At 37.4% G+C, this 17,527-nt stretch overlaps 1 protein-coding gene and 1 long non-coding RNA gene across 4 annotated transcripts in view; one reads left to right on the forward strand and one right to left on the reverse strand.

Moving 5' to 3' along the window:
- LOC138160145 (uncharacterized) overlaps positions 1–17,527 on the reverse strand; it is a 440,030-nt gene that overhangs the window by 174,479 nt on the left and 248,024 nt on the right. The gene's annotated exons all lie outside the window — the stretch shown is intronic.
- Positions 7,862–17,527, forward strand: part of MMP16 (matrix metallopeptidase 16) — a 433,355-nt gene continuing 423,689 nt past the window's right edge. For both annotated transcript variants that reach the window (XR_011168087.1, XM_069086690.1), the window contains exon 1: positions 7,862–8,101. Coding sequence is in view for 1 of the 2 variants with exons in the window: in XM_069086690.1 (XP_068942791.1) it covers positions 7,970–8,101 (132 nt within the window). In the remaining variant the exon portion in view is untranslated. The remainder of the gene's footprint in view (positions 8,102–17,527) is intronic.

Below are 17,527 nucleotides of genomic sequence, written 5' to 3' on the forward strand. Positions count from 1 at the left end.
AAATGCTTCTGTTGGTGGATAGTATTTTTACATGACAGGAAAGAACATTAAATGGCATACCAGTAGACTGAAAAAGGTTTCACTACCTTTCATAGGTTCCTAACTTACAATGAAGGTAGTGCCTTACTCTAATAAACTTTGCTCAAGGAATTTTATCAAATATTATTTAAAATTATTTTTATTTTATACAGTTATAATATTTTACACAAATCAGTATGCAACTTATACAACTCACTTTTGTGTATCAGCTGATTTGGAGTTTTGTTACACTCTTTTTCCCCATATCCCACTTCTTTACTACATACAGTATTTTACGTGGTTCCCATTTACTATCCCCAGAAGCTGTTATTTTAAAAGGAATATGCGCACACATGTGTATACATGTATACATACACATATACATACTTTTTACAGACAACACACATATACACATCTGTGTGTATACCTATATGTATATGTGTGTATAATTATATCTGATAAATTCTATTTTATTCCAAGTCATTTTTGTACTTCCTCTTTTTCTTACAACTTTTTAAAAAATTATGTTTACAATTCTATAGCTATAAAGTGCTTAGAAGCTATCTATAGTAGCATACCCCTCTTAATTTACAGATAAAACGGGTTCAAGGACTGGGGCTGTGATTTGCCCAGAGTCATACTGGTACTAAGCCTCAGGGGAGAAGATTTGAATTTAAGTCCTTTGACTCCAGAACCAAAGCTCTTTCCCTAATTCAATTTGGGAATAGACATAAAGCACTTAACAAAAAGGATGGCCAGGCATGGGATCTGCATTCTGGTTCTAGTTCTGCCATTGTCTACCTGTGTGACTTACCACAAGCACAGCCTCCCTGGGCTTCAGTTTCCTTAACTATAACATATAGGTGCTGGTCTCAATGGCCTAAAAGTTCTCTTCCGTCTCTGGATCCATAATCCTATCATTTTGTTACCTCCTTAAAGTTAAATAGTCTCCTACAATCTTTAAGTCACTGTGAATAGGAAAACAATTCAGTCCAAAGAAACTTAAAAAAATGCTTAGATAACCAGCTAAGAAAATTCACAGTTCTGTGGGATTAGGAAAGGAATTTCCAATCTCTGAGTCCTAAAAAAGACTGAGATGTATAGGAAATGAGAGTAGAATAACAAACACCTAACAAAGACTCCTGATTGCATCTCCACAAGCCCACAGCTGGGGCCAAATGGCAAATTGGCTGCTTCAAATTCATTGTAAGAACACCACTAAATCTGAGCTATAACCACTTAGGAAGACTGTGGCTTTTAAATGTTGAGTGCTACAAATACCATAAGAATTGAGGCCCTCCAAACAATGAAGCTCTATGAAGACTTGATAATATACAATAGTGGCATTAATTTATTTGTAATTTCCTTGGGATTTAATGATAGCAATAAATAGTTTCACATACTTTAATTTATCTGCTGGTTTTAGGATTCTTCACTTTTGTTTGAAACTTGTTCTTAACATTTTTATTGTTAGAAAAATTCTTTAGTATGGTAGTAAGATGTCCAATAGTCACAAAGCCTAGATCCTGGGTCAGCAATATGGTTTTTGTTGTTGTTTGATTATTTCCAGTTGTCTGACTATTCCTGACCCCATTTTGTTTTTTTTTTTTGGGGGGGGGGGTGTTAAGGGTAGGAGGGGAAGATACTGAAATGGTTTGCCACTTCCTTCTTCAGTTCATTTCATAGATAAGAAAATCAAAGCAAACATGGTTGAGTGACTTTGCTCAGGGTCACATAGCTAGTATCAAAGGCCAAATATGAAATCAGAAAGATGAATCTTCCTGATTCCAAGCCTGACACTCTATCCACTGCACCCCCTAGCTGCCCCATTATGCCACTTCTAGACTAAAAGACAGTTGGATTTTATTACCTGCCTTTGGTAGCTGGTTTATAGGATCCAGCATTCAATACCCTCATATTATAGATTAGGAAACTGATTCCCAAAAAGGTCAAATATCTTGACTCAAGTCACACAGACAGGTAATATAAGAGCTAGAAAAGGAATAGAGGTTTCCTGATTCCTAGCTCAATGCTCTTCTAAGTCTAGAGACAGCATTGTTAGTGGAAAGGACATGGGATTTGGAGCCTGGGTCCCATTTCTGCTTTTTTGGGCAAATCATTTAACCTTTCGGTGCATCATTTTCTTCTTCTGTAAAATGAGGAGATTGGATTTGCTTCCAGGTCTGAGCCTGAAGTTTGAGTGATGATTGGATGTCTCTAGCCCAAATTGAAACAGGCTTTTTTTTTTTTAACTTTTTAAACTTGAAATAATTCTAAAGTCTGTAGGGTTCCCATAACTATTTCACTATGCCTTATCCATAAGTTTATACAGATTTAAGACTGAAAGAGATCTCAGAAAGATTATCTAGCTTCCTTGGCTGTCTGGTAAAGCCTATGAAGCCCTTATGAGAATGTTCTAAATGCATAAAAACACATAAAGTTACAAGAAGAACCAATTATATTGAAGTAATTGCCTCCATCTCTCTCTCTTCCTTCCCTTTTCTTTCTGCCTTCTCTTCCCCTCCTATCATTTCCTCTCTTTGTGGCTGTCTCTTTCTTTGTTCCTGTCTTTCTCTGTGTTTCTCTGTCTCCCTTTCTGACAGGTAGATGAGGAAGTGGATAGAGCAAGACCTGAGTTCAAATTCAGGTCTCCAGCCTTTACTAATTGTGTGAAGGTAGGCAAATCACTAAACCTCTGTCTGTCTCATATTCCTCAATAGTAAAATGAGGATAATAATAGAGTCTACCTCCCAGGGTTTTTATGAAGATCAATGAGTTATAGTACTTAGCACAGTTCTAGGCACATAATAGGATCTTAATAAATCCTTGTTCCCTTCCATTTCTACATGTTCATAGACACCAGGTTAAAAGTCCATGATTTATTCCATCCTTTTCGCTTCTACAAATGAAATAACTAAGAATGACAGAGACCAAGGGATTTAATCAGATAGCTAATAAGCAGAGATGGTGAAACTAATATTCCAGGTCTCCCACCTGTTAGTTCAAAATTTCAAGGTTCTTTCTGTTACAATGACTATATTGTAGTATCTCTGTACCCATGTATCAAATCCATATGAACTTTTTGTATCACATTCATAGTCTTCCTTTTTTATTACCAAATTTCTTTTTTAGTTTCCAAGACTGAGCCTGTACTTTCATTGTGGCTTCTCTCTATTGGTAAACTCACTTCTTTTGAATCTTTAAGCCAACCTTGGAATTAAGGTCCACATTTTATCTTTTATAATTTTCTTCTATTGCATACATAATGAAATGATCTCTAATGACCAACAGGGGCTAATTCATTGTTATATGTGTGTTATTGTTTAGTAGTTTCACCTATGTCCAACTTTTTGTGACACCATTTCGGTTTTCTTAGAATCTTGACTCAGCTAGTTGGTATTCTTGTGCTAAGTACTATAATACCACAGTATTCTTGCTGAGGTTCCTGTCTTCACTAGAAGCTGTAATGTAAAGACAATGGAAATCACTAGAACTGCTGGGTTTGTTTTTTAATATTTGCAAAACAAATTTGCATCATTTCCTGCCCCAATTACCTTACAAAAGTAATAGTACATTTTGTGTAGATAGTATTTTCACCTTTTCTTAAAAAAAAATTCTGAACCTGACAGTCATCAACAATGTTTCAGTACCCAATAGATCAAAAGAGGATTGCATATGGCACCATGAACTTATGTTACATAGAGGCTTTAAGGGTATATTAAACCAAACACAATAGTAACTCCATTGCCCTATTCTAGTGTCCCTTTCTAAATTTTTTCTTTTTATTTTATGTAGTTCTTGAGTATTTTATTAATGGTTTTTTTTCATTGTTTTCATCATTGTGATTATGTTACCATCCTTTCCCCCAAACAGAAGCCCTCTCTTGTTGGGGTGGGAAAAAAAAAGTGTGTGTGGCAGCATCAATCAAAGCAATTCAACACATTGGCTTTTCTGAAAGTGTATATTCTGCATTTCTAGAACATCACCTTCTTTGATCCCTTTTCAAAGTGTTCTCACATCCATCATTTCATTTCATTAGAGAGGCAATGTGGTTTAGTGGAATGAGCCTTGGACTTGGAGCCAAAAAGGTCTGGCTGAATGAATGTGTGATCTGGGCAAATCACTAAACCTCTATGAATTTTAGTTTCCTCATCTCTAAAAGGGAGGAGGTAAGCCTAAATGATCTCTAAAATTTCTACCAGCTCTAATATTGTTGTCAAAATAACACCAAAAATAAGTTGTAGGAAACTGGATATTGCAAATGCCTTGTTCAAGTCTGTGTTCAAATCTCACTATGAGTGGGAGCATGAGGGTGTTGTGACTCTCTATGATTTTCAAGTTTTTAAAAGTAGAGTTAGTCTGTAATACTGATTATGGAATTCTAGATGTGGAAGGGGCTTTTTGAGGTCTATTTTTATTGTCGAACCCCAGTATGGTAATAGGGTAAAGGATTTAGAGTTAGAAGAACTAGCTTTGAATTCTGATTCTGCAACTAACTGAGTGTTTTACTTTGGGCAAGTCATTTCTCTCTTTGGGACTCAATATCTTTTCTATAAAATAAGAAGTCATTAAAGTCTCTTCTAATTCTAAATTTGTGACTTTTTCTTAATGTTTAGACATGATTTTATTTACCATTTCCACATGAAGTTCTTCATAGTTTTATTATTAACTCTTTATTGGTATTATATGTATATACTTTTACATAAACACACCCTATAACATGTATACACAAATGAAACTAAGGACTAAGCCAGAGAAGGACTAGATGGTGCAGACAATCCAGAGGAATATTCAGCCACTAAATTCTGCCTACTGGGCCTCAATGGTGTGGATTAGATTAGTAGCTCCCTCTTCCTTTCCGCCCTAGTCCAGGGCTTTATCTCTTCATATTTGGATTAAAGCCACAGGCTATTTGCTTTCTCCTGGCCTCCAGTTTTTCCATTTAATCCTATTGAAAATTTGCAAGATAATCTTTTTCGGCTAGTTTTACTCTCCCCCCTGCTCCCAGGTAAGAGCAGTTTAAGTTTTCTTATAAAGATAGAGATCAGTTCTAGATTAGTTATTACATTTGATATAATGGATTCTCAGATGAAAATACACCCACTACCAATACAGGCCAGTACCTTTTCTGTAATTTATAGGCTTAGAGAGTTGCCTAGAGCTGTGGGAGTTTAAGTGACAACTTCTGAACACACAAGCAGTATATGTCTGAGGTGAGACAGGTCTTCCTTAATTCCTTAATTTATCATTCAAAGCCGTCTCTCAAGTGATCACACCTTACCTATACAAATTCAACTTTGTCTAATATTTATTACATGATCCAGAAATGCTTTCCATACCAATTCTTGCAAAAAGAAATCAGTGCGGATTTGGAAAAATGGGCAACCTCATAGAAAACCTGTGTGTGTGGCAGGGTGGAGTCATGGGCTACAGTTATCAGAGAGGTGGGGGAAGGTGTTAGAGGTGTGGGAAAATGCTTCAGCCAAGACACAAAGAGGTGAACAGGCAAGAACTCAGTAAATGCTGGTTTACTATGACTCAGTATGTAGGAGACAATTATCTTGGGTCACATTTTGCATGAGATGCCAATATTGCCTGTGGTTACTGCTTGAGAAAGCAAAACTATAGCAGATTTACCTAACTTTCTTTCCAATTAAAGTACAAGAGACAGGAGCCCAACACAATTACTAAGTGATCCATTTAAAAATGAGAATTGTATGCTTCCCAACGAACATACCTTTGCCTTGTTTCTCACTCTTAGCAGTTCTCTAAACGTGCCTTCCTCTTAACTCTACCCCTTTCATGCTCTTTCCTCACCTAGGGAGTAAAGACCTCTAATAGCCAAACCTCATGTTGTCCGTCCCTAGACTTCCCTCTCCTGTTGATTCTTCTTTCCTTCACTGGTACTGCAAAGAATAAGCTCTCAGGTTTTGTCCCCCAAAAGATACCTGCCCTTATATACCAACCCCTCCCCCCTTTCCCTTCCTGCTATCCTATATCACCTGCCAGGGCTTGGTAGTTGCTGCCACCCCTGTCCATTGCTTTTCATTGCTCCACCAATTTTGCTTGGCAATCTTCCCCAAAGTTCTCGGGCCCTCACTCCATCTCCTCTTGCCAGCCACCTCCCCCTCTCGCCTGGAGCTCTCCTCACGCCTGCCTGCTTCTCCCCCGCTCTGTCTGCGCTCTCCCTCTTTCTCCCGCCAATACCAGCTGCTCTGTTTGCCTTTCCTCTGGCTGCGCTCATCGCCTTCCCCTTCAGCCTGCAGCCGCCTGCCTCCCTCTCTCAGCCTGCCTGCCTGCCTGTCTCTCCCCAGAGCCCTTCACCCTACCCTGCCAATTGCCTCCTCGAGCACTCCTACCCTGATTCCCTGGGGTGTCTGCATGTGTGTGCGTTAGGCTTTGGGGTGGGGACTGGGGAGGTGAGCTGTCTTTGCTATAGTTCCTGCATTCTCACATCACTCCAGACTTGCTTGATGGCCCCTACCACAGTGCCCCAGGACCTCCTCACAGGTCTTCCCTCTTCCTGCGCCCCTTGGGGGTGGGGCAGGGTAATTCAAGGCCATACTTAGGGAGCCAACAAAGTTTCTGAGCCACGTTGCTCCCTCCCTCCTGCTCTCCAAACCTGCACTGCCCAGGCGCCAGACCGGAGCCCCAAATTCCACTAACCTCTAAGATTCCAGTACAGATTATTACCAGCGACTACCGGCGCTTTCTAGCTAAAGTCTGGGTCTCCCTCGACCCCCACCCTAACCCCACCCCCACAGCGACCAAGACATCACTAGCTCCACAGAAGGCGTGGGAGGGGAGCACTTGTTCTCGGGTGCAGAGAGGGAAGGATGAACACGATAAAAGGGCAAAGGGTCCAGATGAGGAGGGTGATGGCAAAGGGGCCCACCCGATGGAGGTGGGCGATCATTGAATCCATTCTCTCCTGTTCTTTTACAGTAAGAGGTACAGTAGCGGTGCAGCCTTTTAAGGGCGGTCTCCTTTAAGACGTGAGCCTGTGCATGTGCGTGTGCGTGTGTGTGTGTGTGTGTGTGTGTGTGTGTGTGTGTATGTGGTGTATGTGTGCAGCAGGAGACGAGAGAGAGAGAGAGAGAGAGAGAGAGAGAGAGAGAGAGAGAGAGAGAGAGAGAGAGAGAGAGAGAGAGAGAGAGAGAGAGAGAGAGAGAGAGAGAGAGAGAGAGAGAGAGACTGAGAGAGAGAGAGAGAGACTGAGACTCCATGAAAGGAGGAGTTATGTAGATTACGGATGAACATTCTGGAGTGGAGAGAGGAGAGCAGAGAGAGGCAGAGGCTAGGGAGCAAGGAGCAGGCAGTGGCAAAGAGGCCTTTCTCGCAGGAGCAAGGAGGAGAAGGTGGAGGAGGAGGAGGAAGAGGAGGAGGAGGAGGACGTGGTGGAGGAGCAGGAGGAGGAGGAAGAGGGGGAGGACGTGGAGGAGGAGGAAGAGGAGGAGGAGGAGGAGGAGGGGGAGGAGAAGGAGGAGGGGGAGGAGTAGGACGGCTCGGCGGCGGCGCAGCAGCAGGAGGAGGACACACCGACAGGGGGCGGCGGAGGCGGCGGCGGCGGCAGCGGCTGCTGCTGCTGCGAATAGGGAAACCTCAGCAGGAGCAGCGGGTGAACTTGGGCGCCACATTCCCGGGGAAGGACGGACTCGTGAGGATGGTGTGCGCGAGCTGCTGACCCTTCTCCCGCCTGCCGCCGCTGCTCCTCCCGGGCTATCGGGAGTGAAGTGCGCCTTCCTTCTTCTCCCTCGAAGCCCCAGCCAGCCGGCTGTGGGTGAACCTGCAGGGCTCTTCACCAAGCCGCAGGACTTACATTTTTTTTTTTTAATTTTTATATTTTGAAAAAGGAGAAGCGTTTTGGAACAAGAAAGGGAGGGCGAGAGAAAGGACGGAGAGGAGAGAAAGAGAAGGGGGAGCTCGTCCATCCATTGAAGCACAGTTCACTATGATCTTACTCACATTCAGCACTGCAAGACGGTTGGATTTCGTGCATCATTCCGGGGTGTTTTTCTTGCAAACCTTTCTGTGGATTTTATGGGCTACAGTCTGCGGAGCGGAGCAGTATTTCAATGTGGAGGTAAGAGTACAGCTCCTGTAGGGCTTTCTTCTCCTTGCATGGGCTGCTCCCCAAAATATTTCGTGTGCTCCAGGAAAATGAGGAGCCATGTAGCTGAAAGCAGCCAAGGATCTAAACACATTGTTTCCCTTCCTGCAGCCTAGAGATCTTTCTGAATTTTCAGTATTTGATGTATGCATTTAGGACCACGAATCCCGTTATCCTCAGCAGCACAAAGCACGATGCTGAGCGCTCGAAGACTCAATTGTACCTGGTACATGCTGCTTAAATGGGGAAGAGGCAAAGTCCTAGATACAAGCGTGTGGTATAATAAAAGGAGCTTGGTAACGAGTCACAGAAAAGCCTAGGGATGGCAGAATGAGTTTGCCTGGCATTGCATTTTTTTTTGTTATTGTTATTTTCTCCCTCCTCTACCATTAGCAAAAGGGATTGCATAAAAATCTAAAGGAAACTGGGAATACTTGATACTTTAATAACATGACTTTGTGATAAAATACTTGACTAGACAGAGTCTTGTTCTCATTTAAACATAACTTAATACACTGTAACTAGATCTGGTTAAACAGATGCCTTGAAATCCATCTCTTTCTTTTGAAGTGTCTTCTCTTCCCCCCACCTCGGTCCCCACCATCAAAACCAACGTGGCCCAGTCTAGTAGTTCCAAGGTGTTTTCATTTTCACTAGAACTCTGGTAAAGCTGAGAGGGTTTAACTGTCATTTGCTTTACTTTGATAGTTTTGGGAGCAGTCAGGCACAAAGGGAAGGGAACTTGAAGATAAAGACTTGGCAGAACTGTGCCAAAACACTCTTCTTGCCATCAGTTCAACACATAAACCAATATGCTATAAGTCAGTGGAGTTGTATGGACACCTGGGTGATGATGCCATTAATTTATCACAAAAACGTTGAATATGGAGACAGTAGGAGGGTCTTAATAAAACCCCATCCTTTTGATTGGATTTGATGCTATCATATACATCTCTTTGTGATTGTTTTTATTCCCCATAAATGAGTAATGTAGTTTTCATCTGCTGATGTGATAAAGTATCAATGTCATTTTACTAAGGATATTGTACTTGTAAGCAATGCCAGTACCTGTTGCTCAATATTTGAAAAATATAATTTAAAATATGTTAACTTATGCACACACTTATTTAAAATATATGCCAGGCACATGTATACAACTGTACATAATTAGTTGTGTGACTATAAATAGTTCTTACTGTGCCACATAAGAAGTAAAGGCTAGTGTTGAAAAACTAACCATTAGGAGACAGGATAATTATGGAAAGAGATAGAAGTTGGAAGATGGAGAGGTTAAATATACATATTTTTATGGAAGACAAGCAACATTTTGAAATCTGAAATATATGTGACCTTTAAAGAAAAGAAAAAAAAAACTTTTTTTTCTGGCTAAACAGACAGATGGAAGTGGGCTGAAGGTCCAGCCTTTCATGGTAGCAGATTTGTACTTTCTGAAACATATGTCACAGATGGCTTTTTGTACATAATGTTTAAATTGATAGATGGTTTGTAATGTAGTTCATAGCATAGAGGAATAAAAATGAAAGTCTGTTGTTTATTATGTTATAAACAGAAGGGCCTATTATGGTAGTGGATTTTAGGTAAGAGTAAAATATTACTGTATCTTTGTTACTATCAGCAGTGGGAGAGTTAAGAGTGATTTGTTGTATGATTTTTCACTTTCAAAAATTGTTGAATGACATTGAAGTTTGGTGATTACTCGATTGAGTTTTTCTTCCACTGGCTATATAACTTAATTAGTTCAACTAGTTATTATGATTGCTGATAATGAAGTAAGACTTTTGTTTATAAACCTCTTTTGGATTTATTATTGAACTTCTATTATAGTATTCCTCTTTGAAGTATATGCAAGATAATGACACATGGGGGGAACTGTTTTTTTTATATTTAAAAAGAATAGTTCCTTTTCCCAGTACCTAGTAACTAAGTTCTACTTTATTGAATGTAGAAAAGATTTCATTCTAAAAGCATATAAGGACATTCATATGTTATCTGAGACACACCTACAAAAACTTCTTTGCTAATATGTGAGTTTGCTAAAAATCTTGAGCAGAGTATTTTCTTATTGTGCATTATGCACAGATATCTTTCTTTCTGAAATATTTTTTTAATATTGGATATTTTTATTGTTTCATTTTTTGTGCATAATAGATTAGTCTTTCATTTCATCATTGGGGTAGCTTTCTAAAATAAAATATTATTGTAATGACTATAAGATGAAAGTCTTCAATTGCTCTTTCTGCCTAATCCATTTGATTTTAGATAAAATGACTTTTTTGGGGGTAAACATCAATGACTTGTCTTATATCCAAAACTTCTGTTCTAAAGCAAGAATAATACATTTCTCATTCATGACTACTAAATATATGCTTGACATGCTTTATTTTTTTTTATTTGATGTCCAAGAACAGTCCTAATAGAAAGCATAATAATATCAAACAGGAGGCATTTTAGTACCATATTTAGGTCCTCAAATATTTCCTAGTTAACAATGTCAAGATAATTTGCTTACTAACTACAAAAAATAAAAATAGTACAAAAAAAGGTGAAAATCACCTTTGTACACCAATGGAAGACATTTGACATATTAGTGAACTAATTTTTTGTGGTACTTGACTTTAAAAAAAAATCTATATCAGGTTTTTGCATGAACCAATATGAAGAGTTTGGAAGGTGTATGTTGTGCCATTTGTTTTGTTTTTGGTTAACTCTTTACTGTGTAGCTTTTTTTTCATGGAAAGTGCCATTATTAGGAAGTAGAAAGTCTTTTGCACTTTGTTCTCTAATCAGGTGACATGTCAGAAGTGAAAATGCTCTGCAATAAAAATGAAAGGTGGTTACAGAACAAGTCTAAAAAATAGACTTGATGGAGAAGCAAGGAAGTAGGTACTTACCTCCATTTGTACTGAAAGGTACACAATACATCTTCAAGTTATTTTCTAGTAGGCATTGGGGGTGGGAATTAATATTAGTTGCTTGAAACAGAGAACTTGGTGTAAAGATATATTTGATGATGCTAGTGAATGAAAGCTAGTGGAATAGTTGATTACTGATTGGTCAGATGTAAAGTAAGTAGATGCAATTTTTATTTCTTTCAAAGAGTTTTGGCACGATAAGAGAATTATCAAAGAACACTCAACTTCTAATGTAATTTATTGGGCCTCTGATTGCCCCATAAACAGTCATCAATAGAAAGTAGTCAAAGAGTAAGGAAAAATACTCTAATCTCTAGTGCCCTAAAATACTTTACTTCCCTAGATCTCTTAAGATAAACAATTCCACATTTATTGAGTTCCTCTTAGATGTAAAGCATGGTGCTAAGTGCAAGGGAAGCAACATATACAAAGATAAGTAAATACAAAGCACATGCAAAATAAACAAAAATATTCAGAAGATTACATGTTGAAAAATGCATTTGCTTTTAAGAAATACTATCCCTTTTCATCTGAAACTTGATAGGAAATAGTATGTGGTAGTAATAACTCATCATCATTTAGATGTGATTGAGGTGGTACAATGATAGAGTGCTGGACCTGTAGTCACAAAACAAGTTCAGATCTGACCAAAGACAATTTATAATCCTGGGTAAGTAAGTTAACCTGTTACTCAGTTTCTCATTTTCCATATCTATAAAATGTGGATAATAATAATACCTCTCAGGGTTGTTATAAGGATAAAATGATGATATTTATAAAATACATATATCTATGTATACTATATAAAAATTACCTATTATCATCATCAACTATATAATTTTAAAATGTTAAATATTTTGGCACACATTTCTTTTAGTATTTATCAAAGCAATAGAACTGAACCCAATAGTAATTTAAAAAACTTTATGGGGAAATTAAAACTTGTAAAACTTTGAATGATAAATGTAGCAAAATGCAGTGAGAAGATTAATCTTCTTGGACAGCAAATCTTGAGAAAATCATAATAACCATGTTATGTTCCATCATTCAAGAGAATTTCGCATAATAAAATATTGTTGAATTAAACTGTTGCCAATTATTTTGGTTGTGGCAGTTATTCCCAAAGTGAGTAAACGATTTCCTTTAACTACTTTAAGATTTGTGGCTCTCCTTGTGGGTTTATTTGAATCTATCTAAATCTATCTAAAAGGCCTCTGCTTGATTTGGGCAGCTTAGCTTTGCATACATACTCATCAGAGCTCTTGTGCAAGTTTGTAAAGATAGTATGTCATATTATATAGAGCTTAAAACATAACCAGAAAAGGTGGACAGTTTTGAAGCTGTTGTTCACATTTTGCATAAATGATCATAGCTGTGCTTTCCTTTAAATATAGGTGTGGTGTTAATAGAGGATTTACTGCCCATTCCATTTCAGCCACATTTAGATCAGGAAAATCATTCTTTCTGCTTCTCTATAGGATACTTTAGCGGAACTACTTTTGCTATTATTCACCTAGTCAAAATCCGGAAGTTACTTGGCCCTAATAGCTGACAGAGCCTCTTTGCTTCATGAATCCATCTTCTGGAAGTCTGATATCAGGCCCAAACACAATTTATACAGGGACATAAACCCATGGGGAAGTTCTGAAGAGGGGAGAGGGAAACTAGAGAATGTATGCCCTGGAGTCAACCAACTTGTCCTTGCCCCACCCAAGGCATAATTCAGTTGGTGTGGTGGGGATCCGGGTGGATAATTTACTTGGGTTTGGTTCATTAGTATATTTACCAGAATAGGTCAGGAGGACATTTTCACTGGCCGGGGAAATCCAAATAGGTCAAAGTCTTCTGTCCTGCTTTCCAGACGATGGAATTCTGCCTCCTACAGGGAGATTAAATTTATTAATTGGTTTTACATCTATGGCGTCAGGTTAGAAATGGAAGATACAGAGTTCAGATTTTTTTTTATTATGATAATTACTGTAATTTTTTTCAGCATAATAGATTTTTAATGCACTAGTTCAATTATATTCTTTCCTCTGAAGTTGGATTAAGCAATTACATTATGCAAATGTATGTCTGTGCCTTACCTCTTTGCCCCACCCACCTGCCCTAGTCACCCTAAGTGTTCTTGTTTACTGATGATCAATTTTAATTCGTTTAGGAGGTGAAAGACCTATTTTAATCCACTAAATTAACATTTCAGTGTGAGTTTAAAAATATTTTGTTCTTTATCCCTCAATGAGAGACATTAAGTTTCTGACCCTTTCCTTTCCTTCACCTATGGCACACTTCATTGTAGTTTCAGAGACTTTAGTCTAGGAATATAATTTTCACATTTTGATAATTTCAGTGACACCCTTTTAGAAGACTGACTTCACTGCAATGTACTCTGCTTTTTATTTTATTTTAGTACTAAAGAAGATAAAAGTTTTCTGATTATTTGTTCCAATGGTCTGTTTATACTGGGTCATAGCCTACTCCCTTTCTCTTTAATGTAGATCAAGAATAACAGTAACTCTCTCTGCACCCCTAAAATAACAGCAAAACTACTTACCTTTTCCCCTCCCAACTCCTTTTTTGTCGTCTTAGGGATAAAGTTATGGTTAAGGCAAGTGAGCTAAATAATGTAAATACACTAACAAAGACATTATTTAAAAAAAAAGTTGGTAACACTGGGATATAATGGAACGAGGAAAGGACTGTAGATGATATCCCAGTTTTGCCATTTTCTATGAAATATTGTGGGAAATATTTAAACCTATTGGGACTCATTTTTCTCATATGTATATAATGATGGGCTTGGACCACAAGGCTTTCTAAGGTCTTTTCTACCTCCACACCTTACAAGGTACAACTGCAAAGTCAAAGGGAAGGACAGGATCTTAGACATTATCTGTGGGACTAGGGACAGTTTAAATAGACAGCCTTGATAAAGTGGAAGGTTTTTTTTTCCTTCCTGAAATGTGAATGAGGCCCAAAAGCATTAAACAAAAAAAGAGATATACTACACAGCCTAAGTCTACCATATATTCTCCATGCTCACACACCTGGCACCATATTGCATAAATATTAAGAACATTTCCTTGTTACAATTAAAAAAAAATCCTTTAAAAACATGAATGATTTTAAAAAAGATACATCATTTACAACTGATATTTAAGTCACAAAAAGATCAGATTAAAAAAAGAAACAAAGTACCTGAAATTCAATATTCCATTTAATATTCTATCAATTTTGTCATCACATAAGATAGTTTATTGGTAAAGTCACCTCATAATTGGTACAATATGGCAAAATTTTTTTTTAATTTTTAACAATGATACTCTCAAGTGTTTTTATTTTATAAATCAATCTATCAATGAAGAGAGGCCTCAGCACTAGAAAAAAATCTATGTTGACCATCTGGTGATACTGATTTACTTTGCTTTCCTTTAAAAACTTGTTTATGGACTCTGCCTTTAATCATTGACCCAAATGGATAATATTGTAGTACAGGTTTTCTTTAACATGCCCTAATAACCTCTCATTTAGAGCTTTTCCTTGTTGTTCCCTATATACTCCGGTTTGTCAGAGTTTAGAACAATGGATTTGGATCAATGAAGCACTGTAATCCAACTTAGAAGATATAAAGAGTACAGCCAGTTTGGAAAAAAAAAATTATTAGTGCATTGGTCTGACTCCTTAACTTTTGACTAGTTGCTTCATCTAGGTGTAGTATAGAAAAAGAGGCTAGAGGGAGTTGTTGAGCTTCTTGAATTCTCCCATGGCTTGGAGTAGTTATCTACCTTAAGTTAAGGATGGACACAATTTGAAATTAGATGCTATGTAGTAAATATCTAGCCAATCAGAGACAGTGAATCAAAATTGGTGTACATGTCGTTTAAAACAAGGATGGAAATACTGTGGGCCACTTGGCATCAGTGATCATGTAGAAAATGAACTAGGAAGAAAAGTTACACTTGCTTGCCAAAAAAATTCTCTTTGCTTCAGGCATATGAGTGAGTGAGAGTGTAGTGTTGCAGGGCTGCCTTAAATAGTCTGTCCTTTTCAGGTGTAGAATCAGGTCAAAAGTTGTATTTTTGTTGGTGACTCAATGCTTTTTTATTTCTTCTTTAACAGCAATGGCTTAGTTTAAGTAATTTGACTTTTGCAGAGTTGTGGTTCCTTTGGCTAGTTATTGTGCTTTAAACATAAAAAGTTAATTTTGAAAGCTGTATTCTGTTAATTTGTAGACATCTTGTTTATTACAGAGAAATATTATTTTAGTGGAATAGGTCTTGATTAAGATCATTCTGGAATTTTTTTCCTTAAATGGGCAGAAATAAGCAACTTTTTTTTTCTTCAAGAGTATATTTTAAAATGTCTATATTGATATAAATATAGTGTTAAACTTAAGATTTATACTTTATTTTGTGGAAAAACTTGACCAGACTTTCAGTCATATTTAATACAAAATCACACTAAGGAACTTTGACATAAAACTGTAAAAATGAACCTATCTAAAAGGAGTAGAAAGTGCTTGCTTGTGGAGATAAATATACCATTTGTTTCCTTTTTCTACATTGTTAATAAATTAGGATGGAAAGCAATTAAAATTTAAAATGTATAAGATGATTCTAAATATTCATCAATTTTTTTAACCAATCAAACTTTTATTTGAGGTGAAAATGGGACATTCATAAGTGGAAGAGGTAGATGAAGGAGAGTGAAAGGTAGGTGGCACAACAGACCAAAATGAATGCTCATTAGAGATGGTTCTTGAAAATATAAATTCACAAAAATAAATCGAGCCTCAGCTAGCTAGGGTGGATGGCTGGTTAGCATAAATTACATTTTAGTTAAAGGGAATTTTTTCTGTAGTTGTTTAGTCATATTCTAGTCATGTTTCTAAAGCTGAATAGTTTTATTAACACTATTTCATGTCCAAAAATCACATGCACCTGATGTGATGTCAGTGGAATGCATGCATGTGCTTTAACATCTAGCTTGTTGGGGAATCAGCCAGACTCAGAATGATGTCAGTGGATGTATTTTTTTCCATGGGAACTTTTTCACAGTTGAATTCATACCATATGTTAATGATTTGTCATTGTTTAGGATGATTAGATATTTGTTTTTTATTTAGAGGGAGGTCTAGGTTCTGTACGTTGCCTGTTCACATTGAACACTGGCCATATAATTCCCTCCTGTGATTCTAATGCTTATTTCCTCTGATTTGGGTCTTTGGCAACTCATTACTTTGTTTATTATGGCAGGATCTTAGGCTGATGGGTGGGTGAGGCATGGAGGTTTATAGAGAACTTTTTTTCTCTTCTCTTTGAATACAGTGGAAGAGATTCAAATAGCTTCCAGAACTAAATTCATACTGAAAGACATGAACAAAATTGAAAGCAAACTTGTGGGGACAAGAACATTCTCACTAATAGTTAAAGTACTTGGGTTATGATATGGATATCTTGGAGGTTTTGTGTGTTTTCTCAATAGCAACAATTCAATTGACATAAGATAATATGTGACTCTTATAGTCATCTCTGTGTATTGTGGAGAAGCTACTTATCTTAAGTTTAATATTTCACAAATCTCTTAATTAGACTATGCACTAATTTATTTTTAATTTGTAAGATGTGTTATTACATTTACTGATTTTTTATGGCATATTATAATGATGTGATGAATTGAAAAAAAGTAAGATGTCAAAAGATCTTCCTCTTTATAAGATATTTAAATAGCAAAAGGATAGACATACATGGAGGTTTGTTTTACATAACTGATCTGCAGAAAAGTGAAAAGTAAGGCATTAGACAAAAGTGCTCAACCAGGATGATTTATGAGAAGATAATTGGATGATTCAGGGTGGAGGCAGGGGGAACCTTCTGTATTAGTTACATCCTACAAGCTATCTACTTTGGTAACGTTAGGCACATGACTTGATAGCGCTGTGACTTCATTCCTTATCTGTAAAGTGAGTATTAAAAATAACTGCCTTGCCTACTTCATTGACTTATTGCTAAGATAAAATAAAATTATATATTAAAGCTGTCTCCAAAGTTAATTCAGATATGATTTCTTGAAATATAATTGATGCCCAGTTAGAAAATGAGCAGGTTCATGATATGAGTTTCTCCAAGTCTATAGCATAAACCACTGCTGGAAACTCTGCCCTGGTAAGAGAGAATTCAGTAGATGTAAAGTGCCCTATACCTTAGACTATATTTTACTTTGGTTATCTTACTGCCATGGTACTTCTTATGCTACTCCCACCCCTTGTTCATTAAACAGTAATCAAATCAATATGACCATTGTTTTTCTGGAAAAGGAAAGTCAATCCATTGTTCTAAAGCTCCACTGAATGATCCCTGTGACTTTCTAGACTAAAACAACCTGGCTACCACTGCCCTATGTGGGCTGTCTCCATTTATTAGAATATAAGATCCCTGAGGGTAGGAACTACTTCTTCTCATTTTCT

Source organism: Petaurus breviceps, unplaced genomic scaffold (genome assembly GCF_028583685.1).
Source record: "Petaurus breviceps papuanus isolate PSGF00001 unplaced genomic scaffold, PetGlider_PUasm1.0 179, whole genome shotgun sequence".
Classification (NCBI taxonomy): Eukaryota; Metazoa; Chordata; class Mammalia; order Diprotodontia; family Petauridae; genus Petaurus; species Petaurus breviceps.